Source organism: Vanacampus margaritifer, chromosome 7 (genome assembly GCF_051991255.1).
Source record: "Vanacampus margaritifer isolate UIUO_Vmar chromosome 7, RoL_Vmar_1.0, whole genome shotgun sequence".
In the NCBI taxonomy this organism is placed as follows: Eukaryota; Metazoa; Chordata; class Actinopteri; order Syngnathiformes; family Syngnathidae; genus Vanacampus; species Vanacampus margaritifer.
Genome location: NC_135438.1, coordinates 3,758,595 through 3,785,709, shown reverse-complemented (window position 1 = coordinate 3,785,709; position 27,115 = coordinate 3,758,595). Strand labels below are relative to the sequence as shown.

Below are 27,115 nucleotides of genomic sequence, written 5' to 3'. Positions count from 1 at the left end.
CCTACCCTCAGGCTTGAAGGTTGTGGGTTCAATTCCTGGCTAGGTCATGACAAAAAACTTCACATTCAGGCTAATTTATAAAAAAATTTTTTTTAAAAAACACTTATGTATTTTAAGTAAATATTTCTATTTATTACAGTTTGAAAAAAGTCGACATTACTTGTTTTTAGTCTGAAAATACTATTTTAAAGAACGCAGTGGTTCATATGGGTCTAGTATTATTTTCTTATTTTTCTAAATCTTACAGGTAAATTTAAGTAAAATTTTCTTGTTTTGTTGGCAGATCATTTTGCTTATTTGAAGTAATAATTTTCTTATTATACTATATTTTTTTTCTTAAATTTTCTACAGTACTTTTTGCAGTGTAATTCTAAAATGAATGACGTTTTCTAGGGGCATTGAACGCATCTGTGGGAACGAGACATTCTCATGGAGGAGAAAGCTTGATAGTTGTAAATACAAGATTTCTAGTTGTTTATCTAATGACTTCTTTCTTTGTATCCAAGAGGAGACTGAGAGTACCGCTGCAGCAAAACAAAAAACTGCGGAAGCAGCGGGAAAAGGGGTGTGAACTTCCTCTCCCATGTGACACTAACTTTTCCTCCACAATCTCCTTGTAGGTCTTGATGCTCTTCCTCTTGTCGCCCCCTTCGCCTTTCATCTTCTCCATCCTCTTCCTTTCCTCTTCCTTCTTGATCAGCTCTTGCGAGGTGCAGCGCCGGCGGTTCTTCCAACGGGCCAAGTCCTGTACCATCAATGCGTTTGTCAAAAAAAAAAAAAATTAATTAATGCATCAAAACAGTCAATATTGTCAGTTTTGTGTGCGGATCTCTACAAAGGTATTTTGGTTGATTTATCATTCTGGGATTTTTTTGGACGGGTTATGAAAGACAAATGTCGTTGGGGTTTTTAACTGTAAAAAATTTCACATATTTGCTTTTGTTTATAAAATGTGTCTGCAGGGTCACAAGAGGCACTTTTAAATAGCATTAATCAAAATCTGGTCCCGACAGCATTTAGCAAAGATTTCTGTAGTTATGAAAAAAACGGTGAAAATTTTGTATCTTTTAGTAGTGAGTAAAAAAAAATTTTTTTTTTTATCAAATACTTTTATTTGTACTTATATGAAGAAAAAAAAAGCTGTAATATCTAATCGAGAAAATCCAACACAGAAATCCTTTTAATGCAAACAATGTTAAATCCATTTATTTGAAAAAGATAATTAAAATTCTTCTTCAAAATTGATCAAGATGCCTTGAAGATATTTTCAAAAGATGTTGGCAGGACATTAAAAAAAATATATCATTTTTAGCAATTTTATAAAAGTTTAATTTACAAATAAATCTCTGACATGGGGAAATTTCACAATAAAAAAAAATCAAACCCTATCACTTAAATAAAAATGCATAAATATAAAAATGAATGCAAATGCATACAAAAGGAAGATTAGAATCTGATCCAGATTTAATGGATGGATTATTTCCAAAAATGTTTTTGTCAAATCCTTTTTTTTCTCCCAGAAAAATGCTGTAATATAATCAGTTTAATCATAATTTTCTAAAATTTCCTAAAATTTTGTTGGTTTTGAAAAGATCTTAACAACACTATAAAGAAATGATTTGGGTTATAAAAATGTCAAATTATTTTTTGCCAAAGCCTATCATTTGAATAAAAATATATAGAAATTGTTTAATAAAATTCAATAGGGGTGACTTTTGTCAGATATTGGTGGGATTTTTTTATCATGGGAAAAATATAGAAAAATAACAACAAAATAATGCAATGGGTGTATTTTTTGTTAGCAAATATTTTGGTCACATTTTATCATTTGAAAAGAAAAATTATATTGACTTCAATACCAAACCAGTTTCCTCAAGCTATGATCCAGATGGCATTTGGCATTATATATTTTCCTTTCGCCCAAAAATGTCAAGAAATGTGAAAAAAAATGTGTGTGAATTCTTACACTTTGCCACTGGTCGTCCTCGTCTTCGAAATTGTTGTACTGCTCGTGCATGCGCTCGTAGCGTGACAGGCTGAGCTGCGGCACGTGTCCCGCCTCGTCCTGGTCAACCATGTCGCTCAAGCTCACGCTCCTGAACAGGAAAATCCCCTTTTTTGTCACAACCCGGAATACTGGACACCACCACAATGCACGTGTTCAAAACAAGGAAAGCAATCAATTGATCGTGGAGCAAAGGAAACCACAAACTGCCAACATTGAGTGTATTAATGGAGCCCAGCGAGCAAATCTGAATTAGATATAAAAAGAAAAACATTACAGTAAAAAGCTGCATGTTAGCAATGAGCAGAAAAAAAAACAGTTTGAAGCATGTTAGCTTTAGCCATAAAACAGTGGAACCTCTAAAGTCATTACTCAGCAAGCATTTTTTTAAAAATGTTTATATATGTTGCATGTACTCCCACTAGTCCGGTATTTCATTCGTACTATAAGAATTAAAACAAACTCTTCATTTTTTTTCATACCGCCCTCTTCTGCTGACTGAAGTTAACACAACTGCCCTCGGGCTCGCATTGCGAATGTCACGTGACCAAACCCCAAAAAACATACGACTACCGTAACTACAGTTTGTTGACATGATAGTCAATGTGACTCCAGAAAAAAGGTAATAAAGGTCCTATGATTTATTTTTTTTTTTTTTTCTGGAGAGCTCAGTATTGTTCATTCGGTAATTTTACCGATTTGACATGTCGTCATCATTGCTCTCCTTTTTTTTTTTAATACATATATATATATATATTTATTTTTTTTTGTGTATTTTTTTTTTGTATTTTTTGTATACATACAAAAAAAAAAAAAGGCCCTATGATGCTGACAGCTTAAATTTTTTTTCCCAAAGTGACGTCAGAGGTTCAACTGTGCAAAAAAGTTGTTATTAGCATGCAGAGAGCCGTCCACATCCGCGTTGACAAAACTTACTCGGCATCCGCGGGCATAAAAGCGACTCTCCGGCTCGTCCTGGAAGGACAAAATGAAGTGAACAAAAACGGGAACGTGAGGGTCCGAGCAGGCCCAAAAATGTCGGGAATTCAATTCAACATATTCGATCAATACTTCAATGGAAGGAAAGAAAGACGCATGCTTTAAAAATTGGGAAGGCGTCTCACATCATTGGCGGCAGATCGTCATCCCCCACCCAGGAGGCTTTCTTTCTCGGCGGATCCTCCGTCTTACTCGCCTTCCCTAAGTCTGCCTCCCTTCTAGGCGGGAGGGCCACATTTGTCACATCTGCTGTCTTCTCTTTTTGCTCGTCCACTTTCTCCTTCCTGAGCAGGATTTCGAGAGGTTGGCCGGCGCCGCCGCCGCCGCTGATCACCGAGCAAGACAATTTGGATCAAATCCGAGCTCGGGTGTTTCCCAAACCACGTGAATGCAACCACTTCACGCATGCTGGCGTCAAACCACGGCGACGCGACACTCGCCGGACACAACATTAGGTACACCTGTGACATCTATTGGCACTTATTTAGTCCAGTACAAGAGATGTATCAAAAATTCTGCCTTTATGCTCATAACTGACTTGCTTGATTAACATTTAACAGTGAAAATGAAATCATAGAATCTAATTAAATGTCATGATAAACTAAACACTTCTTTGAGTAGAAAACTGATTATGATAATAGAGCATTGTGATTGTTATCCTGGTTTGAAATGATCAAGTTTAGTCAACAAATTTGAAATAAAATGAAATTATAGTAAATTAAATGTCTGTATTTTTCCTGTTTCTGTATTTTTCAAGATTTTTTTTTAAAAGTCTGTGTATAAAAAAAAAATCATGGAAATCTTGATATTTGCAGATTTTCACTATTTGTATATAATAGCGAGAATCCACTGAAATGAAATCAAATTTATCACAGCCCATGCTAACCTTTGTAAAACATCTTTACATTTTTTAACATTACAGGATTTCTCACTGATTATTTTCATGTTCTTGATTGAATTTTGTTGGGAATCATCAATTGTCATTTTAAATAAAATGAATTGTGTGCGCAATAAATGTTTGATTGAAAATTTATCATAGAGGAGAAATAAGATGAGCAAAAAAAAAAAAAAGATCAATTAGCTTCAAAGTTGAACATTTTTCTTTGTCAAGGCAGACTTTCTAATACAGCTCATTTGGATCCGAGTCCAAATCTCGCCAACAGCAAACCCCGAAAGGTACCTTTGGCTCGCCATCTTTTCCACACACTCGGGTGCCTGCTTGTTTCCACAACTCCGTATGGTGTTGTTTTTAAGCGCACCAGGCACTGGTAGAAAATGCCTGAAGGCTGGACTGGATTTTTGGAGCCATGCCGTCCTGCGAGCCATCATGTCGTCCTTCTCCGGGTTCGGAAGAGGCTCCTTTTCATCATCATCATCATCATTATTAACATGTCCCCTCTCAATATGAGCGCGTGGGTTACTTTCAATGGCAACTTTCCCTTCTTCCGCTCTGTGACAAAAACCCCAGTGAGATGTTTGAATTCCACACTAGCGAGCTGGTTAGTTGACATGTCCAAATATCCCCACCTGCTGTTCTTGTTCCTGTCCACTTCCTTGGTGCCCGGAACCGTAACCTGGACCTTGGACTTTGAGGCAGGCAAAGGTAGGAAGCGGTTGTAAGATGCTGAAGATGCGCTTTGCTTGTGGAAAACTCCAGTTCGCCTTGCCATCATGTCGTCTTTTTGAATGTCAGGTATCCTCTCCTCACCTTCCTCCTCCTCCTCATCCTCCTCCTCCTTCAAACTGCTCTCATATTGAGCCAGACGAGCGTCCAGCTCGGCCAGAGAGCGAGGAGTCTTTGGAGACCCGGGTGAGAAGCCCTCCTCCGTTCCTCCATCTGTGAGGCTGTGAGGGTATCACATAAAGCTCTAAAACCGGCCTGTGCTAATACCGTACAGCCCAAACCGCACATGCACATGATAAAGGACACAGCTACATGTTAGCATTGTAACTGTTAGCAAGTTAGCAGTTGAGAAATTTTAAATAGCAATAGTACCCGACCAGGCGACCACTGAGCAGGATGTAAAATTCGAATACAAATCTTGTGATATGTTAGCATCGCAACTGTTAGCACGTTAGCTAATTAATACCAGAAAACTGAGCCACAGGCAAAAGCTTACTAGAACTGCCTTGGTGCTTTTTTTTTGTACTCAGGTGACTATCACCCCATGTGTTAGCATTTCACCTGTTAGCATGTTAGCATCCCAACAGTTCTCATTAGTAATAATGCCCGATTCAAGCAGGATGTAAAGTCCCACTACAACTGCCTTAACGCTTTTTGTAAAGGGTTCTACTTGTTGTTTTAAATAGTACAGAATTACAGGGAACAACGTGAATTTCTTATTTATCTGCGCTTTTTGTACCTGCTTGCTATATTAGCACTGAAACTGTTACCATGTTAGCAGTCTTAATCCATCTAACTGCTTTTGATACTTGGGTTGATCTCTTGTAATGTTAGCATACATACTGTTAGCATGTTTACAGTTGAGTCATTTTCACTATTTTAAAATAGCAGAAAATAAAATCTGTATTTAACTACCGTATTCGTAATCTGGGTAGCTATCTTGCTGTCTTTTAGCAGAGCAAGTGTTAACATATTAGCATATTAGCCATTCTCATTATTAACTTGCCCATTATTAGACCAAATAGGCAAATTATTGCTTCGTCTGAGCACTTTTTGTGCTCAAGTTGCTATCTTGCTACATTTATTATTTAATATCACTTTCTCACCATATCAGATGTAAAAAATTAGGTGCATAACATGCTTTTCTCTGATTAAAAGCAAAAACCAAACAGGGAAAATGCAGGTAGTTGCATCCCTGACAAGCTAAATACAAAGCCTGCTAACGAGCACTCTGATGAGGCAACTACGGTATCATCGGCCCCAGTCCAAACCAGTGCAAGCGGCCATGTTTGTACCTGCCTTCCCGCTCTGAGAGCAGGGAGCCCAGGCCAATGGTCGGCACGGCGACAGTCGCTTGGGAGAGGAGTCGTCCTAGCAACCCTGACTCGGGCACGCCTATTGGCCGCCCCATCTCGGTCACGCCCCCGAACCGCACCGATTTGCCGGAACCTCGTCCGCCACTGGCATACGTTTTCTGCCGACATTCCTGACAAACGGGGACGGGGTCAGGCTCGCTACAGACACACACACGTACAGTACACACAGCGGAGAAGAAATGAGCAACTCCAGATAAATCAGACAGGAAGTAGAGGAGGTTGCTTCTTGCTATGTTAGCATAGCAACTGTTAGCTTTTAAGCCATTCTCATTTGTAGTGGTGCCAAACTAACTAACTTTATGGCAGGATGGCAAATCCTAATCAAGTCGCTTTAGCAACTGTTAGCATGTTAGGTCTTTAGCCAGGGCAGGATCCCAAACAGTCTGCTTTAGAGATTTTTCGCACCCAGGTGGCTATTTTGCTGTATTAGAGCATAGCAACTAGGGCCGTGCACGAATGGGTAGTAGTCTACTAGTACTAGTGACTGGAATTGAGTAGCGAAATTGCCCTCGAAAACAGATGGCGAATCAGAATTTTCCCATTAGAAGTAGCTTATGGGAATATTGGGCCAGCTATCGTCTCTACTGGCTGGCTAACGACGTGCCAGAAACAAACGAAAGTGAGCTTGCAAACTTGGACACCTGACCTGAGAGATAACCGAGCTTCATGCTAGCTAGCATGAGGCTAGTAGCAACATACAATATGGATTTCAAATAGGACCAAAGAGAAAAAGACATCCTTTGTTTTGTCATTAGACATGGTATAGCGCGGGAAGTTATTTTAAATGAAAAAGATTAACCTTTCTGTATGTTGACGCGCCGGTGTAAGCTATCTATATTAAAGATAAAGCACTATATGAGTGCACAACTGCACATTTACCATTTTGATCAAATTTGATTTTTCATTAGTTGAACTATGATGTTTTTGTTTTGTTTTGGGCGAAAAGTACATTGAGTAACCCATTCTATTTTATTCGGTCATCAACACAAATTACAAATGTGTATCGTCGTGCGAGTCCGAGTGCTAGTAGCAACCATTAGCAGGTTAGCATTTTGGCCATTCTCATTTGTAATAGTGAAAAGATGCTGTAAAATCCTAATCAAGCTATCTTTGTCTTTGTATGTAGGCTACTCAGGCTGCTATCTTATTAAATATATCAGCATGTAAAATGCTAGCATTTTAGCAATTCTCAAAATTGTAAAAGTATCAATCCAAAGGGCAGTTTGTAAAATCAATGTGGCTCGCGCCGTGCCATGTTAGTAGGATCCTATTAGGGATAGCAACGATTAGCATGTTAGCATTTTACACATTCTTGTTCTTAACCGTACCCAGTGCTACAAGATTAAATGTAAAATCCTGATTGATCAGCCTTAGCAACTTGAGTGCATAAGCGCTATCTTGCTTGCTTTGTTAGCATAGCAAATGTTAGCATGTCAGCCATTTTCTACAAGTGATGTTCAGGCGCACAAAACCTCCTCTGTGCGATCTAATGACATCAGCGCCGGGAGGACAAAAAACAAAAGCCTCAGCACACAGTCAACAATTGCCTCTTTTTTCCTCTGTGACACACACACACACACACACACACACACACGCACACATACACACTAAGGGTGGACACTTTCCCTGCCCTTTCAGAGCCCGTCAGACGGCAATGAAGTGCACAATAATGAGGAGAATAAATAAAGTGGTGAAAAGGAGCCAAGCGAGGGGGAACTAAAGGAGATTTAAAGCTGCTTTCAAGGGGACGCAAGCAGCCACTAGGGGGCGTGCTTTTAAAGATTTATGTTTACGGATCCTTAGTCTTCTTCCTGATTTACCGAATGTATTAAAGCTACTGTACAGTGGTACCTCTAAAGTGCAAAACTTTGGACTTCAATCTAGCAGGACTTGCACCTGTTACTACACACTTGACTGTTGCCTTGGTTACCTTCTTTACACAAATAAGAATGTTACAATTAAGGCAACACAATTCAACGTTACTTTTTAGATATGAAAATCTACGTCTAAACAGCTTTTATTTTGGAAGACAACTTGAAGACACACACACACACACACACACATGTGCCCACGCTCGCACGCACACACTGATGATTGTCTGTGTGTGTTTCGGAGGGGGGGGGGGGGGGGGCACCTGGGTTCACTCATCCTGAGCCTCTCCCACTTCTGCACGTCGGCTTGGCTCATGGCAGCCGACGTCAAGCTCACTGGTCCGTCTCGGTGGAGGGGGCGTGGCCTAGTCTGAGCCCGTCTGAGAGCCAAGTCGTCCATCAGCTTGTCGGGCGTCGCTTTCACCTTTCCCGCATCCTCACATTCTTCCTCACGCTCCTCCTCCTCTTCTTTTTGGCGGGTAATGATATCGGGCATTTGTTCACGCTCGCTGTCCAGTTGTTGGGATACAATCGTGAGCGCAACGATGGTGGTAAGACCACACACACATGAGCGTGTACTCAAACAAACACAAAACAGTGCATGGTCTAACCTGATGTCTTTGAGTGTTTTCTGTGAGGATCGCCGGATGCCTTCCCAACGTTCCTGGTCCTCGCTGCTGCACTCAAGCAGCGGTGGTGCCATGACAAACCGATGCACCTTGGGCACCGCGGGGCCCCGAGGAGCCCGTCGGGAGGCCAGGTCATCTTTGCGAATGTCCGGTACCTTCTGGCCCTCCGCCTCACCCTCGCAGTCACCGTCCGAGGATGAGTCCCAAGCGCATTTTTGCGAGCTCAAAAAGTCGTTATGGCGGCGAAGGATGATATTGGGAGAAGCTGGTCTCTCCGGGGTGGCGGAGGAGGAGGAATGACTGAGTTGAAGACGGGATGGCGACAAGTTTATTGCAGGAATGCCAAGAGGGCCACGGTGACGATCCACGATGCCAAGCGTTAGTGACGTGCATGGATTTAATTTGGCCCCCGCAAGACCATTAGTCCATCCAGATGACTCGAAAACCAAAACGAAGACCTCCTCCGAGAAAACCTCATCATACTAGGAATGGGCATACCAAAAACCTCCATCGATCCCAGACATTAGAAAGTTAATATTAAGTATTGAGTAAATACTACCTAAAAAAAAGACTAACTCCCTGACTAACTGATTGACTAACTGGCATTGTTCAATCAAGTCCTAACTAACTAACTAACTAATCAGGCGTTTTCTAGCTAACTATCTAACTAATCCAGTGTTTCTAGCTAGCTAACTAACTAACTAACAAACTAACTAACTGACTAACTAACTTAAAGTACTTTGATTCTGGTTAGTTAGCAGGTAAGCAAGCAAGTAACAGGAAAATAAAGTTAGATGGTAAGTTAGCTACATAGCTCAACAGTTATGTTGTTCTTTTGTACCATTGCTAGATAGATAGCTAACTAACTAACTAATCAGGCGTTTTCTAGCTAACTAACTAACTAATCCGGTGTTTCTAGCTAGCTAACTAACTAACTAACTTAAAGTACTTTGATTCTGGTTAGTTAGCAGGTTAGCAAGCAAGTAACAGAAAAATAAAGTTAGATGGTAAGTTAGCTACATAGCTCAAGAGTTATGTTGTTATTTTGTACCATTGCTAGATAGATAGCTAACTAACTAACTAACTAACTCATTGAATTTGATTGTGGTTAATTGGCTAGATAATGAAGAACAAAATTTGATTTTGGTTTAAAAACTAACTAACTTGCTTGTTGTTCACTAACTAAGTAACTGACTGACTAACTGACTAACTAACTGACTGACTGACTAACTAACTAACTAACTAACTAACTAACTCACTCACTCACTCACCCACCCACCAGCTATGGGTTGCTAACTTTACATATGTGTAAAAGAAGCCTAATGAATAAATGAATAACCAATCGATAATCGATGGGGTGATCGATGCAGTGCATTTCTTTTGAGTGCCAACCACTACCACAAACAATGAGTCAGCACTTCTCAAGCAGTTAGTCGTTGGCCAACACCACCACCACAGCACCAGACAATCCACTAATCAGATTAATCAACTCATCGTTTTGAACCAGAAGCAAGCGTTCCACGACCAATCACAACTCGGTAGACAAGGTCACGAGACACCAAGCGCTGACCTTCCGTAGCGAACGGCAGCAGGAATCACTTTGATGCTTGCCTTCTCCAACCTCTGCAGCCTGCTCCGCTCACACACTTCCTTTTCGCCCTGGTGGTCCGGCGCCCAGGTCACGGTCTTTGGGTTCTTTTTGCCCTCAGCGGGACTGTTCGATGCTACGTTAGGCAAGCTCGGCTTACTTGAAAATATTCCCAAAGCGTCATTACCTGCGCTGCTCTCCATCCTCGGCATGAGGTCTGCGCTTGGCGTTCAGGACGTAGAAGCCGGCGTTGCTTCGGTTGGGCAGGAACTGGTTGAAAACAACGGGGGTCCGCGCTTCGCCGCTGGTCGCACGCCGGGCCGACATGTCGTCCTTTTGCACGTCGGGCTTCCTGCCGCCGTCTGCCTCCAGGTCGCCGTCTCTTCCTGGCGTTAAGGTCATCAGAGAGTTCATCGGCTGTTTGTTAGTTAGTAGGCAACTTCCTGGCTACCTAATGTTCATAATGTTGCCAGATTGCTAGCTAGTGTTTGCTAACTAACAACAAACCAACCACAGCTATGATCATTTTTGCTTTACTTTGACAGAAATAAAAATTGAGGATGAGATCGTGGTAATCTCGCCATGTACATAAACAAAATATTCATAGATCTCCAAGATAGGATTTTCTCAAAGCAGAGATCGAAGGCAGTTGTGAATACTTTCAGGCTGCGCTGCGGGAAAAAAACAATATCGTTGTCACAAGGAAAAACTATCCTAGGGCTAGCGATGAGGAAATTCTGTTTCCTCCCGGTTGTCTCACCTTCCTGCACACACATACATTAAACACACAGGATGCTGAATCTGGGACACACACACACTCGCATGACGACACACACAGCTGTCCACATGGCACAACAAGGTTAACCCCCCCCCCCCCGTTTGACATGCTTGAGTCTATTATTGGAACTTAAATTTATGCGCTCTGAGAAAGAAGACGGACGTGTCAGCAGCCACATCTTATGAATCATTTGAATATTTCTAGAGGTCACAAACCTTCTGCGTTGCCTCGGTTGACCACATCGGGAGAAGGACTGTGCTGCGAACGGGAGCCAAACGAGTCCAGACTGTCAATAAAACAAAAGACTGTTAACAACACGAATGAATGGCTCTTAACGTTACCACAGTCTTATTGTTGGACTTGACAATCGAGCTACAAAATGTGGAGAAGTCGAAGAAGGAGCCCTTTTGTGAGTCTGCTTGAGAAGAAAGTCAGTTTTCGTACATGTTGCATTCTATAAAACTGGGAAATTTCAGACTGCTGACAAGAAGATGATATATTAAATACTGTATCTGTATTGAGTGGTTTCCATCCTATTCTGCATGGAAGTTGATGTGTAAATATATTACAATACTGTATTTGGTCAAGTGTAAAGCAAAAAAAAAAATACAAATTATTGGCTAACTTCCTACCTAACTAACTACCAACCGAACTACCTAATTAACTTTGATTGTGGCCAGCTAGTTAGCGAGCTAACTAACTGATTTTGATTGTGGCTAGTTAGCAAACTTGCAAGTGTTCACAAATTAAAAGACTACTTGGCTGGCTAACTACTATCCAAGTAGGACAACCAGCGAGCTAACTAACTGAACAGGTACCTGCAACATTAAACTACCTACTTAACTCATTAATAAATGTCCAAAATAACCAAGCCAACTAGTTATCTATTGTTTACTAACTAACTAACTATGATATCAGTTAACTAGCTAGCTGTCTATCTAGTGTTAACAATCAAACTAACTCATTACACCTTTGTAAATAGCTAACTAACTAACTAACTAACTAACTAACTAACTATTTATCTGACTTTGATAGAGGTTACCAGTAATTAGTCAACACTAGGCAGCTAGCTACCTAACAAACTGACCGGCTGACTTTGAGTACAAGTTAGTTAGCTAACTGCTGAGCTAGTTTTTGCATACTAACTGACTAACCGGCCATTTAATTGACTTTGACAGCGGCTCGTTAGTAAGCTGGCAAACTAACTACCTAGCCACCGGCTAACAAACTCACTAACTAGCCAGTTAGTTAAATACAAAACAATGTTAACCAACCCACTGGCCTATACAACTAACTTTGACTGTGATTAGCTAACAATATCACTAATGTCACATTAAACTAACTACCTACCTAACTAGTTTTGATTGTGGCTAGTTAGTGAACACATGCTAACATATAGCGTACCGTTCTGTGTGGTCAAGAAAATTGGGAAATGTCAAGACTCCAGATTAGGAATCAAATTGGCAATTATTTAAGGCTGCTATAAAAAAAAAAAATTAAAGTTAGCACTTATTGCTGTTTTCTTGCATCCTTGTTTTTGTTGTCTTATCACGACATTATCCACACACAGCAGTTGTGTGTTGTCTGACCTGTCGAGAGAGTTGTCCCGAGTGTGTCTGGGCGGCGATAGCGACTCGCTGCGCTCAGAGTCCCAGCAGTCGTAACCGCTGTCTCGAACGCTGCGCTTCTGCGAGCCGTCAGCTGCCTCCTCGCTGTCCTACACGCGCAGGAACAGGCCAAAAGGCAAGTAAGTATATTAATGGAACCTTGCTTTTGGGGGGCGGGGGGGCATATATCCGTAGATTGAATCAGATAAGTGCATGAGTCCATTTGGTCTCCCCGAAACAGGAGAGAAACTTAACAAAAGAATTTCTTCTTCCTGGTGTGCACCCCTGACAAGAACAAAAAACAACCCCCGCACACCCTCTCTGGCTATTCTGCGTCCATCGAACCATCCTGCCTTCCCCCACTCACCACCTTCATGTTTGCCAGCAGACCCTCAAATTCCTTGAGGTCGAGCGTGGGTCCGCTGTAGGAGGCGCAGCCGCTGGCCGCTTTGCCCAGCCAGAACACGGTGTTGAGAACCTGCAAGACACGATCCAGGGGTTAGCTTCGAAATGTAATGCTTACAAGCGAGGGGAAAATACGCAACTCACGTTTTTCAGTTTGCGGCTGCAATCGGAGTCCCTGATGGAAGAGGAGATTATTAAACGCTCTTATTACAGTCGTTTTCTTACTGGAAATAAATGTGTATTTATTGACTTGAGGTTGGCTCGCATGGAGGTGTCCTGGAGGTCTCCTGGGTCAAACAGCTGTGAACCTTTCAGGCCAAGTTCCTCGCAGCCCCGCAGGAAGACTGACAGGTTGTCCTAAAAGGGGACAAACAAGTTTTTATTTTATATGTATATATATATATATATATATATATATATATTCTAGTTTTATGATGGATGGAGGGAAGGTTTGGAAAGAAGGTTTAGAGCTACATAAAATCATAAATCACTCAGGCCATATTTATAAATCATATTTACATTTTTCTTTATTATCTTTTTTATGATGTTTGATATGGCATTATTTCTGTCGCTTGGTGACTTTGCAACTTATTTTTTTCTCCTTACCAGGCCGGCAATGGGGGTGGGCAGTCTGTTGATCTTCTTGACCAGGCCTGGCTTGATTGCACTCAGAAGCCTGGGGGGGGGGGCAACATATAACCAAGGTTAGAAGGAGGTTGATGAGTGTGTGTGTGTGTGTGTGTGTGTGTGTGTGTGTGTGTGTGTGATGTTGCCATCCTTGTGATGTCATCATTCTTACTCGCATAACAGGATGCCATTCTCCAGCGCGCTGCGGAAGTCCTTGTCTCCGAAGCTCTTCCCTGTGACCGCCTGCCAGACAGTAAATGGTAGGGGTGGGAATCTTTGAATGTCTCACGATTCGATTCCGATTTTTGGGTCTGCGATTCGATTCAGAATCGATTTTCGGTTGAGAACCATTTTTGATTCAAAATGATTTGATTGACAATGATTTTTTGCTTCAATCTATAGATGTGCCAGGAATTGTATTGATCTACTCCAGTCTGACTCGCTAATGCTAATTAGCGCGCTACTCGCGGCACTTTTATCACTCAAAAAGCACGGCTTCACGCTGCGAAAAAACAACTTTTATTGGAATAACTTGATCGTGACTTTTTCCTTCTACTCTCTAATGTGGCTACAAATTAACAGTGTATTAGACCGCGTGGAACTACACTGCCCCTCAGTGGCCAAACCGGGTACAACATGAACAGCGCCCCCCTCGCTTTGATGATTTATTACGTTACTCCCAATCTGCCTTTGTAACGTAGCGCACGTGTGTGACGGTGTCAAACGGCAGCCCCTGCATGTAGGCAAATCATAAAAATATAACCTATTATATCTGCCCCCTTCTCCCCCTTCTCTTATATAAGTCTTCCAGATGTTTCCCATTGGCGACGCCGTCCTCTTCTCGTCTGGTCTTTCATGTCTGGCATCGGTCCGCTTGTCCCGCTCACATCTGCTAAGGTTGGTTTGACTCTCGGGGCTTTTGAAACATTTACAGCATGCTCATGCATTATTGAGTCGGCCACGAGTCAGCGTGAACTTTTGTCGACTTGTGTTTTGTGCGTAGGATGCAGCAGGGAACAAAGTGAAAATGTGGGTGGGGAAATAATGCTCAAGATGAGCTCCGATAGCAGCATTTGGCTGTAAACGACAAAATGTTTCTCTAATGTCAGCCAAAAACGGGAGTCGAATCTGAACGTGGATCGTCTGTTTTGCTTTATCTTTGGCTTTTCCTGTACTGTGAAAAGAAACACGAACTAAAGAATTTCACCTTGTGTATTTAAACCAACTATAGCTTAGCTTTTCAGTCTGCTAGCTTCATGCTAATTAGCATCTATGTTGCAGCGCAACATGTACACTGACAATATATCAAATTCATACTCTTTATCTTCTGCGTAGAATGACTACAGTCTAAAAACAGTTGGGTCAAAAGTAACCCAATTATGGATCAAAAATGGACCGATCCACTTTATGGGTCAATTTGACCAAAACTTTCTGGGTTGTTTTATACAAAATGACCCAATTTTTGACCCAAGTAAAGGATCTGACCAATATTTATGAGTTGTTTAACACTAAAAGACCAATTTTTTGACTCAAAGTTGGGTCAAATTGAACCAAGTAAAGCTTTGGTCCATTTTTGACCCATAGTTTGGTTATTTTTAACCCAACTGTTTTTAGAGTGTAATTTGAGTGCCCCACTGATGAGCTGAGAGAGAAGTTGAGGCGTTTTTAACTCATTCACTGCCATTGACGGCAATAGATGACAAAAAATTATTTCAACTATTTCTATTAGTTTAGCATTTTTTCCCACTTTTGTTAACAAGGGTATGAAAACCTAGAAAAAAAATTGCATTTAGAACAGATATAAAATTTGTGATTAATTGTGAGTTAACTAGTGAAGTCATGTGATTAATTACGAAAAAAAATTACGCCCCTAATTTTTAATAATCTTTTCTCTCTTTTTTTTTTAAGAAAAAAAGAAAAGGTTAATAAAAATTAGGGGCGTCAGGCGATTACATTTTTTAATCATAATTAATCGCATGACTTCACTAGTTAACTCATGATTAATCACTAATTTTATATCTGTTCTAAATGTACAATAAAAAAAACACGTTTTTCATACTCTTGTTAACAAAAGTGGGAAAAAATGTTAAACTAATAGAAATAGTTCAAATGAATTTTTGACGTATATTGCCGTCAATGGCAGTGAATGAGTTAATTAACTTCACTTGAGTTCTAGGCAGATCATCGCCTGCTGCATCCAGATAGCACTGCATGCAGCAGCCAATCATATAGCAGCTTTTGGGATTCATAACACCTCAAAGAATAGTAGGTACAGTATATCTTATACTGCCCCCAGGTGGCCGAGACGGGCACACCCGAAAACTGATTTGTCAGCAGGGTTACTGAAGCTTTCGTGCGAGATTAAAGCCTCAAATCTACACGCATCTGGATGATAGAAATAATCCCTTTGTTGTCATTGCTGATGACAACAGTGCAGCTAATCCGCACGCAACACTTGCGTCGGCACAAATTTTCAAGCCAGAAAGCGTGACGGTGCAGGGTACACCAAATGTACGTCATATTCGTACCCTAACCTACTAAGGGTACTGTCTAGATCAGGGATGGGCAACGTAATAAAAAAATTAAAAATGATTCCCTACCACACTCTTATCGGATTCAATTTGTAATGACACCATTCACCATTAGATGGCAGTCTTACTTATAGTATTACTTCCAACTGTTCATTTATATTAGAGAAGAAGAACATAGATGCTCTCAGCCATGTTTGCTTTTGTGACATTTTAGAGTCAGTCAGAGTCACTCAAGTTAATGGAGAGCAAGGTTATTTTAGTTAACAAAAACTAACGAAAAAACTAAAACCGAAATTCAAAAGCAAACAATTTTGATATAAAATAAAAACTGACTAACTCATCTGAAACGCAAGGTAAGAAATTAGTTACTTTTTTCATTTTACCATAATGTTTGTTAAATATTGCCCACAAGTACTACACATAAAAAAAAATAATAATACAGAAGCTAACTAAAACCAAGCATTTTTAAAATAACTAAAACTAATAAAAACTAACAGAACCACTCTGAAAACGAATTAAAACTGACTAAATTTAAAAACAAAATAAAAACGAACTAAAGTGAAAATTCCAAAACTATAATAACGCTGATGGAGAGTCATACTTTAAAAAAAAAAAAAGTGACAAGTCACAGTTTCATATTAACACCGCGCAACTTAAATTTAACGTTACTTAACACACACACAAAGAAATGATGATTAACAACCTCATGACGGTAAAAAGTACAAAAGTAAACAACAGCAAAGTTTATTTCTCAAGAACTGCTGACCGTTGGTTGAAAGTTATCAATTTTTGACAGTTGTACGGAATCCAATTTAAAGAAATAAATAGTCATAAATGTACAGGTCATTTATGACTATTGACGGCTATAGATGACAAAAAATTATAAATGTACAGGTCATTTATGACTATTTATTTCTTTAAACTGGATTCCGTACAACTGTCGGCTCTTTGGAAAGGCATTATCCTAAATCCTAAAACTTGTTTGTACCCTTACATGTCAACAAAAATGTACAGACATGGTCCCTTTGCCAGTCCGGACCATTTATATACATTTTCTAACCATAAACAATGCTTATTTGTACCTTGGTGTTTGTAAGTCATTGTCGGTTACATCACAAAAAGATGTACCTCTTTATGAGACTGACTGGCGGTTATATCATGTTTTTCTCGGCAAAAAATCAGCTGGGAAAAAAATCCAGCACAGCCTCAATGCCAAATGAGGACAATCGCTACAAAAAAAAAAAAAAAAAAAAAGGAAACATGGATTGGTGAAAATCAAGCATAATAACATAAGCTTGTCATATTGCGCAATACAGCGGCGCGCAAGACACAAGTAAATGCGACTTTGGCCTACTTCTGCCGTTGCCCCCCCCCGTACACGCGCACACGCACGCGCGGGTTTAAATGGTAGCTGCTGCTGCCATTCAACACGTCACAGCGGAGTAATTCGCCAAGAGGGCCGCAGGGGCTCGGATTTCGGCGGCTGGCGCTGAAATACCCTCGAGACCTTTCGCTTGGTTTCTGTGGTTTGACGTGAATGCTCACTCCATGGCCGCGTTACGCACGCACGCACGCACGCCCACACACGGCCACGCGCGCGACCCATTTCCACCAAATATTGGTTCAGTTTGATGTGGTATGCAACTTCTTCAGATTCCTTTGTTTAAAAAAAAAATGTTCAAGGGTAACAAATAGCCAAAGAAAAAATGTCAGTTCCAGCGAATACTAAAAACGCTGTGTGAGGCGAGGATGACATTAAAAGCAGCTTAGAAGTCTTTGCCTCGGGCCAATGTGCGCGCGTGACCATTCATAGCTTCCCTCAGTGTTGATGTTGTTGTTGTTTTTTTCTGTTTGCAGACACCTCGTGCTGTCTGGGGCTCGGTAAATCTGCCACCAAGGACAGCCGCGACATCTGGCGCGCACGTTTGCTGCGTTTGTGTGTGTATGGCATTACGTGGATTTGTAGGGTGACCCGACCTCCGACTCTCCTTTACACAGTCACAGTCAGTCAGTTAACATTTTCGTGATGACTTTATGCTGTTAAGAGTGTCTTGTCTATGCAACAAAGAAAAAAAATTATTCAAAACATACAAAATTACACCGGCAAATACTATGCAAAAACACGCTGTTTTTAACTACAAAATGACAAAAAAAATACTTATCAATTACTTCCGTTTGAAGACAATAATAAAACTATGTGGAAAAGTAGGGCAATGACCCACCAGATCCAGCAAATGGAGCCGTAATGAAAAAAGCTTGCTGTGTGTAGCAGTTGTCACTTACTTTGTAATGCACTTTACCACCACCTACAGGTCTGGGGTGGAACTGCATCACCCTGCAATTTATGATTAGCATCAAATATGTTTCGGATTGTTTGACCAAACTCCGGGTGGGTATCACAAGGCGCCAGACTGACACCTGAGAGTCTGCCCATGCCGTGTTGCCGTGGCGACCGCTGTCACTCAAACTAGGCGTGTCTAACACACACACATTTAGAATACCGTTACATAGCCCATACACTGAGTCATTGCCACCTGTGAGATTGTAAAAAAAACAGAAGCACTGCAAATAGAAGCAGCCTGGACCGCGCTGAAAATAAACCTGCACAATTCCCAAGCAGACAACAACAAAGCGGCACAACAGGAGACATTCACTTCAACTGGAGCGCCTCTTCACTAATGTACACTAATCATGCCGCCCCGCGATGGGACTGGGTGCGTTAGATATTGATGTTTAATGCAGAAAACCATTAGTGCAAATATGACTTTGCCGAAACTGTTTTCAGTGAAAGCAGTAGCGTACGCATGTATGGTTTCAAAAGGAACTAGTTTTGTCGCTGCTATTCTTTCAGCCCTTAAACCTTGAAGTTGGTTACAGACAAAAGTTGACTAAATAAAATACCTAAGCAAGATGGCTGACATAGATAGCTGAGTTCAAACATAAAACTGCCAAACGACACTTATTAATTTCTACATTCTACTCATCACACTTCTGATTATAGTTCCAATTTTCATTTACCTTACTCTTGAGGGTAAACGACATTCCTGTCAGACTGTTAGCTTATACCTGAGCAAGATGGCCGATGTAGCCAGGGAAGCTTATACCTGAGAAAGATGGCCGATGTAGCCAGGGATGTGGCAAGGTTCCCTTTCAGAAGTTTACCAATCAGCTTTTTGCCATAACAAACAGCGTTTCTGTCGATTCCAATAAATACCTGCCCAAGATGGCCGACGAAGACGCCACAAATCAAACTATCGTTTCTGCATTTAATCCATCACAGTCCCCGTCTGTTTTTCAAACGGAGTTCTAACGCTATGTTGGAAATGTATGTATAACGAGCCTGTAGTTTACTAAATACCTGACCAAGATGTCCGACTAGGTTATTGGTGAAACTATGTTGCTTTCAGCACTCATGCCATGCCACTTTTCTGCAGTTATTCCTCAATGCCAGAACAAGCCACAGTTGTACTAAATAGCTTAACAAAATGGCCAATGTGCACTGTACACACGTTTTACTTTTTTCTTTTACTATCTTAACAGTAAAAACAATGCACTTTTTGGCATGTTAAACTCTGGTAACCGATTAATGCCAGTGATACCAGTGAAGTGTACCAACTGAGATTAGATTGCCAGTGTTGGTATCATTTACTAACTACTACTAATTTGTATCGAGGAGGAACTACTGTAAATATTAGTTCGAAGAAATAGGTCACAACTGCTGTTGCGATTATGATTCACCACTCATCTTTATAAATATATATTTATATCGTGAGCATAAGAGCAGATGATGCACTTGATAATCTCATCCCATCATCATCATCGTCATCGAATGCTGCTGGTGCGTGAACGTTGGCCCGGTTTCATCACCATGGCAACCATCGTGGAATAAAGAGGCGTTCCTGCTCATGGCGTGGAATAAACACGCAGTAAAAAAAAAAAATAAAAAATTAAAACACGAGTCAGTTTAATCCGCGTGGGAGTCGTTTTCATTAGATAACTGAGTGCTGTTAGAATGACAACTTTTCGTGTTGTAACCCGACGCACTCACTCGCCCCCCACGGAACAGGTGACGGTGCACCGGTGCAGTGGGTATTTATTTATATCCACTATCCAGCCGAGCCCCGCCGCCCCACAACCACCACCTCCCCACTCCCTGTCCAAGTCCCCCAACGACGGCTAGTGTTGAGTCCGCTTACCTCGATCCATTTCTGTGCCTCCAGGCAGGCGGGCTCCGGGCGGCTCGCCTCCGCCGACTCCGGCCGGACGTCGCGACCCGCAGGCGGGCTGGCCATCGCCAGGCAGGCCGAACCGTGTGTGGGACCCTCGGTGATGGACACTCGCGCAGTGTTGTGCAGCAGCTCCCGGCAACGTTTGTCTATCTTGCGCCACGCCACGCGCCTCCCGCGACGACCCACCACGAAGCCACCCAAAAACAGAATGCTTGCACTACGCAGGAGGCGTGCGCGCGCGCTCGGCAGTGGACGATGTCGTCCGCCAACAGCGCTGCGGGCGCGCGCTCGATGGGGGCGGACACGCGCACGCAGGAATCTGCCCCGTGCGGGGAGGAGGGAGTATATCATGAGTCCCGTTATTTCACAGTTCAAGTACCACATTAATGATGAATAACTTCGACTTGAAAGCAAACTTGTATTATGCAGTAAAGTGATAACTTAATTTAGTGCCTACCTGACCAAGATGGCCGCTGTATATATCAGCGTTCTTTGCTGGGGCACTTATGAAAAATATCTAGGGTGACATCTTAGAGTCAGCGAAAAGCAAAAAAATCGTGTATAATTTGTGCCCGTTATGAAGGGATGGGGGGGGGGGGGGGGGACTCAACCAAAAACATAACACGGAAGCTGCTCCATCATTTTTGTCAAGGCCTACTTCACTACCTATGTTCTATTTTTTTCTTTTATGAAAAAAGTCAGTCTAAAAACAAAAGGTAGTGTACTGGCAACTTTGATTGAACCCATTAATAGCAAATTTAAGGATTAGGTGTCATTTGCGTCAACACGTGCTAAAGGGTATTTTGATGGTTTTTGGCTATTTTTGAGTCAAAAAATGACATTCATTTCTTCCTTTTTTTGACGACAACTGATTGATGAATGTACGTTTACAGTTTATGAAACGCTTTGTCTTCGATAGATATCAAAAGTAGTGTTTGTGCTTTAACATCCCAGTGTTTGTATAATCACTTGAACCACTATCACACATCAAAAGCATTTTTATTTGTGTCAGTAACAGCCACTCGGACAGTGCAAAAAAAAACACTGCAACACACGCACACAACGCCAACTGTGCAAAATAAAGTAAACCAAGCAAATCTATTGCACTCTTCAAATTGGGTCCACTATGTGAAACGCATTCTTAAAGCTACATTTAGGCTGTGAGGAACATCAGATCAACCAATTAGCAGCAAGAGGCATCTAAATAGTAAAAAAAAAAAGAAAAAAAGACGTTTTTTCTTTTTTCTTTTCACCACAGCTCCCATTTGCATTCTCATTGGTCCGCAAAGCATTCAAGCGTAACAAAATGCGTACAAAGAGACAAGTGCTTGTGCAGAGAAAGAAAAACAGCAGTGGGATTCGTTTGTTCACATCTAAGAAGGAAAAGATGGTTTTCTGCTCATCTCGAACAGTTGTGCTAAAACACTATACTTGCTTGAACAGTGCCCGGAAAACGAGGATAAATGCGTTTGTAGTCTACGTTTTGCCCCCGGTCGGGGATTTAACCACGACACAGAGCCACGGCAGAGAAGCGAACTTCGCCGAGTCCTCGCTCCACAAAGCCTCGGCACACTTTGGCAGCATCCTGGATGTAAAATGGTGGGAGGAAATCAAGGTTAGAGGGACTTGACCTCGACTTCTAATGGAAGGCTGCAAGGGCCGCATTGAAAATATTCTTGACTTTAATTTATTAACTCTTTGACTGCCAGACGTTTTCAGAAAAGGGATGCCGTGGGTGCCAGCCGATTTAAGCATTTTTGACTGATCTTTCAAGGTCCACAGAAAATTATGTGTTTGGACTATGGAAACACACATACTACCAAATGAAAGATTGGACTCATCTTTCATCAGAAAAAAAAGTTGTTTGTTTCTACCTTATTCCGTTTTTGAGTAATCAACAATAGAAAATGGTTAGTTTCACCTCTGTTTTCAAACAAACGTCTTTTAACGTCTTTGGCACTCCTCCATAGGATTTTACTAAACGTTATTTAACGTTTTTGGCAGTGAATGAGTTAAACTGAAATCAAGTGAGCAATTCTACATGGTTTCTTTTTTGAAAAAAAAAAAAAAAGCTACATACCAGCTTTCTGTTCAAGGCGACAAGGCAAATGGTTTAGGATTTAAGATTTTGGTGTGGCCTTGGTATTGTATCCACTAGATTTGATCCACCCCCACAATGAACAGAGAAAGTAGAGTGCCATTTATCTTCCTACAGCTTAAAGAAAGTAAAGAGAGTTTTTCCATCCCATTGGAAACTAAATCAAAGACCAACATGGCAATGTCCCATCTTGTGGAAAATTGCCGCACGCATCGGTTTTATGAATAAAACCATATCACCGTTTTGTTGGTTCTGCCATCATGATGTCATCACCAGATTCATTTGGTAAATGAATTTTGCGATTTGAGACCATTTTAAATGATTATTTTTTTCAAATCTACTCATGTAGCTGCATTTAAGACCTTTAACTCAGACATTCTAGTGCCAATTTACGCGTCATTTAAGACTTTAAGGATCCATGAGACTTTTGTGCTTCTACTGGTTTCAATGCAAAGCCATCATGTTTTGCTGGTAGGTTGCATTCTAAATGGAAGATCATTCAGAAAGAAATCTAATTTTCATACCGTTACAAGGGTCTCATCTTTGGTGGCTCCGTGGTTCAGGGGGCCGTTCATCTTCCCGTCTTAACAGCAAAAGACACAGTTACGATTATTTATTTATTTTTAAACACAAATCAAAAGTGAGGCATGCTTTGTTTTGATGAAATGCAAAGTATAAGAAGTCATAATAATAAGCCCCTCACCAAATTCAAGGAGTTGTCCATTCACATTGACAAAGGCAATAAAGTGGAAGTTGACCTTATCTGCTTCTGGCTGTGGGAATTTTGAAAAATACACAAGTCATTCTTTCGTCTATTAACGCATCTTTAACTGAACATAAAAAAAAAAAAAAAAGTGATGTCAACTTACCCTACATTGACCCTGTGCAGCAACCTCATTGTGAGCATCATGGATTGCCTGGACAAATGATTTTACTGTTAAAACACTACACAAGACATGGCTTTTATCAAAAACGATTATGGATTCTAGAAAAATCTGGGGGGAATTTTTTTTTTTTTTTTTTTTTTTGCTGCAGTGTATGGTGGTCTGTGGTTCCCCCAAGTGGGCATTGAGCGCATGTACATGTGTAAACATGAACAGACATGATGCATTTTACACCAAGCGCTACAGAAATCAAACATGCTGTTCAGTACTGCCATCTGGCGGTCGATGAGGGACAAAATAGAAACAAAACTGAAATACTTATTAAGTCTTCAAATATCAATGACCAACATTGAAATGCAGTAGGCTCAATTTAATCAAAAAGGAGAAAATAGTTTTGACTAAAAAGCAGATTTAATATTTTAAGGCACTGTAAATCACAGTTTGAATACAAATACTATACTTAAAAGGAAAACCAGATTTAATTGGTGTGTTGCACATTTAAAAAAATGTTTGTTTTTTTAAAAGAAACAAACAGTTCTTAAAGAGAAGGCAAATATATGGTTACTTTTAGTTCAAATGAACTGTACTTGGAAAAACCTATTGTACATGAAAAGTAAGTATGTACTGTGCTGGCTTAAAAAAATGGCTGCAAGCATCATTCTTCCATGACCCTAACCTTGTTCTTGTCCAGATGTTTAGCACGCTCATCAGCAGACATCTTGGCAGTTTCATCCAGAAATTTCTTCAACACAGAAGCACTCTCTGAGAACAAAAATACAAGATCACCTTTTGTTTTAAACTACATTCAAGTTTTGTTAAAGAGGATACTTCATTTCCTATAGCAACTGGGCTGGACATGTTAAACAATGCTTGCTTTTTTTAATGGGGTGTTTAAGCACAAATAAATCCAGAATATTACCAAAGGTCAGTTTGCTTTGGTTGTTTCCCAGCGCATGCAACAGGGCGATGGTGCCGCAGGAATTGGTTGCCGTCTGCTTCAGGAAGTAAGCATCCGAGCTTCGCATGACTTTGTCCGCTTGCTTTTGTCTGAAAGAGTCATGCTGAGACACACACACAGTACAAACAATAAACAACGCTTCAATTGTCTATTATAAAATATGATATCATGGGGTGGGCAGAAACAATTTCAAGAATTAAATAAATATTTAAGTTTCCATGTAGTGTTTATACAAAAGTGTATTTTTGTTCTTCTATGGAGGCAACACTACATTGATGTGCATGAAAATAAATCTCTTACAGATATATCAATCATTAAATCTAACTGAATCACAACCTAAATAATTAAAATTGAATTAAAATGTAAAAAAAACTAAAAATAAAAAAATCTAATTGTGAGATTCTCAATTGATATCTTCACAAAGAATTTTTTGTAATGAATAATATTTGAACAAATGAAGTCAAGTTGGCTAATTTCCTGCAGCACTCAGGATGATTGTATAAATTTTAAAAATTATCTAAAAATGAGTGGTCCAAATACACATAAAAGTATGTTTAAACTAAAAATAATAAATATAAAAACCAGGCATAAAAGAAACTTAATGAAATATATATATATATAAACAAACATTGTATTTTTTTTGTGTTCGCTTGACTCAGGACAAATTTATGCAACAAGCTTCTTTTTTTTTTTTACCATTTTAAATCATCTGCAAGTCATTTATTTTTTCCCCCCCAATGTGAAATTGAAATTAAATGTACGAGTTTTCAGGTTAATTTAGTGCATGGATGTCAAATTTATTGCACCTCAAACTATACAAATAAACAGAATACACACAATGACAATTAGCTTTGAAATCTCAAGTCAAGAAAAGTTTTTTTTTCCCCCCCAATCATTGTTCAAGTTATTGTAATAACATAAGATAATGCTTGTTATTTATTACATATGGCGGTTTTCAATTTTGGTACAGATTTTAGTAAGCATCATGGGAGTACATGGATTTGCTTTCATGGCCCACATAAGCTGATGTGGTGGGCCACATCTGGCCCCTAGGCCTTCAGTTTGACACCAGTGATTTAGGGTTTAGAGTACTAACAAAACATTTTGTGTGTGCGGGGAGGTCATCCATTGTGTCCAGGCTTGGCCCCTAAGCCCCTTTGGTCCCTAAATCAGCTGATGACTCATCAGCATTACAATCAGCATCCGCCACCTCTGCAAGCTCAGCATCACCACACCCCAGAGGTATGCGGCCTGGATGGATCCCTGCCACACCCAAACATTGCCAACACCCCCCCCCCACCCCACCCCCAAAAAATATACAGTCAACAATTCAGTCCTCGATTCATTTCCCTCCTAAATTACCTCTTTAGTGATGGGAAAGAGCAGCATGAGGGCACAGCACGGCTTCGGGACGGCAGACAGCTGCTCGGTCTCCAAGCCGAGAACGTCCACGAAACGCCAGCCGTCACTCACGCCGACTTTGGTCATCAACTGGTGAAAAGAAAGAACACAAATCGACATTGTTAGCCATGCAGAGACGAGATGAGCTGCTTTGTGGGGAGATGCTAGTGGTACAGACCACACCCATAAGTAGCCGAGAAGCTAACCGTGCCACGAGGGAAGATGCTGTCAAGTCACACTTTTTTTTTGTTTTATTTTATTAACCATTTTACACCACAAAACTGTTGTACTGTCGTTGTGACGTCGACGAATGTTGTCCATTGTTGCTAAATTGACGTCCTGAGAGCTCTAGTCAAAACTTACCGGACAATTAACGCCATGACTCAGCGTCTGAGTATTTTTTCTTTTATTTTTTCTTTAAGTCTAGTTACCCACCTTGTTCAGCACCTGTAAGCATAACACAAACACACAGACACACAAACCATCAAATTAGTCGACTGGCGCCTTGAATAAGTCAAATAAAGGTGGTCGCGGTTATTTTAATTTACCTCAGGGTTGATTTCCATCGGAGTCCACTCCATGTTGGCAGCGTTTTATCGACGTTTAGTTCGAGATAACTTTTAATATTTTTCCGGCGTTGACAGATTCGGTGCTATTTAAAAGACAGGGGTCGTACCATTCAAGAGAATTCCAGAGGGGTGGGCCCACACCAACTGTCGGGTTTATCTCGACCGTGTCCGTCTCTGGTTGCTTAAATTTACGGTTTTGTTTTAATTTATAAGACATGAAGACGATGAGTGACAGTAAAAAAATAAAAAATAAAAAAGACAAAAATGATTTTGAGTAATTAATGCAAGATTAAACTGGTGAAGCGACATTCTTTCCAGAAAGATGTGACGTGCCAATCAAAACCAATCACAAAATGGCTTGGACAGCTAGTTTGGCTTGCACTCCACTAAAGGTCAACAAAGCAGTAGCCCAAAAATGACTTTACGACTCAAATAAAACGTAGTCTTTTTATTGAAGCACTTAAAAAAAAAAAATCTGAGCATAAATGTAAAATCTGAATTTTATAATGAATAATAAAAAATAAAAGTAAAATAATCGAGATTTTATTTCAATTATATAGCCTACTACTCAGTAAGGCATAAAATAAGCCTGAGCGCAGAGTTTTCTTTTGTAGAAATGTTCAATGTGCACACAAAGTAAAAAGCATAAAACAAGACTGTGAAAACACTGCAGATGTGTGTGTGTCTGTATTTTATTGCTGTGATTGATGAACCAAACAATATTTTTTTCCATGGCATTTTATCAAATTCAGACACAATTACAATTTCTAATAGGCACATTACTTTATTGTGCATGCCAGGTTTGCCAAGAGCAGACAGTTGTATCAGACTGATTGTCTATCTTTGTGTGCAAGTCTTGCCAAGACAATAAACCTGTGAAAGGAAATCCACCTCGTCCCTCCATTAGCTTTTAATGATGAAAGAGGCAGTGGAAAT

At 40.5% G+C, this 27,115-nt stretch overlaps 2 protein-coding genes across 6 annotated transcripts in view; both read right to left on the bottom strand.

The window, feature by feature from the left end:
* LOC144054978 (LIM and calponin homology domains-containing protein 1-like) overlaps positions 1 to 20,635 on the bottom strand; it is a 30,850-nt gene extending 10,215 nt beyond the window's left edge. For 2 of the 5 annotated variants that reach the window (XM_077570463.1, XM_077570467.1), the window contains exons 1-7: positions 8,139 to 10,045; positions 4,532 to 4,849; positions 4,185 to 4,454; positions 3,130 to 3,330; positions 2,942 to 2,980; positions 1,967 to 2,096; positions 597 to 745 (exon numbers count right to left, since the gene is read on the bottom strand). In XM_077570463.1, the coding sequence (XP_077426589.1) occupies positions 597 to 745; positions 1,967 to 2,096; positions 2,942 to 2,980; positions 3,130 to 3,330; positions 4,185 to 4,454; positions 4,532 to 4,849; positions 8,139 to 8,578 (1,547 nt within the window). In that variant the 5' untranslated portion in view covers positions 8,579 to 10,045. Of the gene's footprint in view, positions 1 to 596; positions 746 to 1,966; positions 2,097 to 2,941; positions 2,981 to 3,129; positions 3,331 to 4,184; positions 4,455 to 4,531; positions 4,850 to 8,138; positions 10,046 to 10,279; positions 10,479 to 11,085; positions 11,157 to 12,459; positions 12,588 to 12,844; positions 12,956 to 13,026; positions 13,058 to 13,132; positions 13,240 to 13,488; positions 13,559 to 13,681; positions 13,753 to 20,236 lie in introns of those variants that run through there. The other 3 variants (XM_077570464.1, XM_077570465.1, XM_077570466.1) reach the window with 3 other exon arrangements.
* Positions 20,636 to 21,251: 616 nt separating this feature from the next.
* uchl1 (ubiquitin carboxyl-terminal esterase L1 (ubiquitin thiolesterase)) lies at positions 21,252 to 25,736 on the bottom strand. Its single transcript, XM_077570318.1, has 7 exons — positions 25,572 to 25,736; positions 24,171 to 24,312; positions 23,928 to 24,013; positions 23,237 to 23,284; positions 23,071 to 23,140; positions 22,892 to 22,950; positions 21,252 to 21,854 (listed from the first exon to the last, which is right to left on the bottom strand). Exons 1-7 carry the CDS (start codon positions 25,728 to 25,730, stop codon positions 21,771 to 21,773), a joined length of 648 nt encoding a protein of 215 aa, XP_077426444.1. The 5' UTR covers positions 25,731 to 25,736; the 3' UTR covers positions 21,252 to 21,770.
* Positions 25,737 to 27,115: the final 1,379 nt, after the last annotated feature.

Coding starts and splice junctions, on each gene's coding strand:
- uchl1 (XM_077570318.1), bottom strand. CDS start 25,730: ATGTCGATTTGTGTTCTTTCTTTTCACCAGTTGATGACCAAAGTCGGC. Junction 24,313..25,571: donor TCTTTCCCATCACTAAAGAG/GTAATTTAGGAG, acceptor TGTGTGTCTCAG/CATGACTCTTTCAGACAAAA. Junction 24,014..24,170: donor CCAAAGCAAACTGACCTTTG/GTAATATTCTGG, acceptor TTTTGTTCTCAG/AGAGTGCTTCTGTGTTGAAG.